Source organism: Melampsora larici-populina (genome assembly GCF_000204055.1).
Source record: "Melampsora larici-populina 98AG31 unplaced genomic scaffold MELLAscaffold_3, whole genome shotgun sequence".
NCBI lineage: Eukaryota > Fungi > Basidiomycota > Pucciniomycetes > Pucciniales > Melampsoraceae > Melampsora > Melampsora laricis-populina.
In genome coordinates this window covers 1030087-1032067 of record NW_006768767.1, presented here as the reverse complement: position 1 = coordinate 1032067, position 1981 = coordinate 1030087, and the positions used below count along the sequence as shown (strand labels likewise).

Here is a 1981-nt window from a genome sequence, read left to right as displayed (position 1 = left end):
CTCTATGAGTCTATCTGTTCAATTTTTGCAAATTATCAAATATTTTATTGAAAATGTGGACTTGCAACCTGTAATACACATATGGTAGTCTTTTAAAACATGAGAAATACGTATCGTAGGCGACTGAAATAAAAATTTATTATCTTTTTTGCCCACCTGAGAGCGAATTTGCCCAAACTTCCCCTGTGCCTACATTATGCGGGTCGGACCGGGCTGACCCGCTTTTGCCCATGCCCACGCCGAGATCGGGCTGACCCGGTCCTGATCCCGGGATCGACCCGCTTTTTTCGGGCCGGGTCGCTGCATTAACCTGAAGGGAGCAAATCAAATGGCTTCCACTGACAACACACGCAAAACCAAAGCTATCCTTCCCTGGTGGAACATATGTGGTGTTTTTTGTAAAATTCCCATCCTTCTTGTTCATTTACAGGCGAACAGCACACCTTTCCAGTCCTGGCTGCTCTGGCCAGAGACTGTATATATGAGTCTCCTTGCTGGTTTGGCCACAGTTGAAAGGACATTATCTACAGCAGCAGATATCTGTTCATCCAATCATGTCTCTCTCATGCCAAAAACCATGGAGTGCTGTGTAGGTTCAAGACTCTGGATATGTCAAGGTGGCCCCTTAGCCCACAAGCATAGCAAGGTGAACAAAGCCATTGAGGCTTTTGGGGGCAGGAAGTAAAGTAGGATGATAAATGTGGAAACTAGGAAACAAATGTGTTTCTATTTCAATTTCATTAGTAGTACAAGAACTTTACAATGTTTTTCCGCTGTGTAGCGGCAACGCAACTGGGAATACGATGCCCGCTTCGGTGCGCTTTTTTAAGGAGAAAACGCTGCGGTGCGCCGCAACTCACCGCTGTCAGCACACCAGCGCACCGCAGCCGTCCAGCGTTAAAAACAAGAAACCGCCGTAAATAAAATATGAGCGATGGCGAAAGATTCAAATGCAGTCCTCGTCTGCCTTCAAAGATATCCTGAATTGGCATTATTTGGTAATGGACATGCGAGTGACGTTCAACGATGGGGCTAAAGAGAGTAATGATTTTTCACAACTCACTCCGTACGAAAGTAGCTGAACCCTTTGATAGGGAGTTCCACCCCGAAATCATTGCGCTATTTCTTACATAAATCGTTCATGACAATTCACCATCATTTGTCTGTTAATTTTGTTTTACCTTCAGGCCTCTTTGTACTCAAATGTCGTTATGTAAAGTCGTTTGCAAAAAGCTTGCCGCAGATTCACCGCCAAATTGGTCGAGTTTTGCGGGCAAATTTGTGTACTCAAATGTCGTTATGTACGATGTGTGATTTTTCCGATCAAAACTCATTAAAAACAATTTATTACACTCCGCAGACCTAAAGAATAGTGCAATACCTATGACAAAATTAGCATCAGACGAACTGAAAAAAGGTACTTGATATGAAAAGAAAGACACAAGAGATAGTAGAATATTCGAGTCAAATACAGAGAAATAGAGATGAGAAATTAATGAATATTCCGGGTACGCGCGATTGATAAAAGTATAGTCGCATTTATATCCTTAGAGGACCAAAAGTCAGCAAGCTTTTCAGTAAAAATTAATGGGATGTGAGTGGACGTTCAGTATTACATCTTCAGAAGAGGAAAAAGATAGCAGGGATCGGTATTTCACAAAGATGATTGATGTGGACAGAAATATCGATGATAATTAGGTGATGACAACCATGATCGTGTATGAATAGCAAGATCATCAGATGAAGCTAAAGTCTCAATTTGCTAGTGTAACGAGTTAATTCACCAGCAAATCGTTTCATATACGCGACATCTTCACCTCCAAAGACTCGCTTGGGGTCGATGGTAAAACCGCCGATCACGAAACCGCCAGCGTTGGTCTCAGGGCCAACTCGAACAAGAATAGCTGATGCATAAGGATTTGACCCATGTCCTGCTGTAAGACCGGCTTCTTGACCTTCTTGAGCGCTAGGATTTTGATAT

General features: G+C 42.8%; 2 protein-coding genes across 2 annotated transcripts in view; one reads left to right on the top strand and one right to left on the bottom strand.

The window, feature by feature from the left end:
* The window catches only part of MELLADRAFT_102275 (uncharacterized protein), a gene marked incomplete at both ends in the record, with an annotated part of 2178 nt that extends 1096 nt beyond the window's left edge, over positions 1-1082 (top strand). Inside the window, 2 exons of the mRNA XM_007405309.1 lie at positions 782-815; positions 957-1082. Of these exons, the coding sequence (XP_007405371.1) occupies positions 782-815; positions 957-1082 (160 nt within the window). The remainder of the gene's footprint in view (positions 1-781; positions 816-956) is intronic.
* Positions 1083-1327: 245 nt separating this feature from the next.
* The window catches only part of MELLADRAFT_76640 (uncharacterized protein), a gene marked incomplete at both ends in the record, with an annotated part of 3000 nt that continues 2346 nt past the window's right edge, over positions 1328-1981 (bottom strand). Inside the window, one exon of the mRNA XM_007404933.1 lies at positions 1328-1878. Within this exon, the coding sequence (XP_007404995.1) occupies positions 1747-1878 (132 nt within the window). The remainder of the gene's footprint in view (positions 1879-1981) is intronic.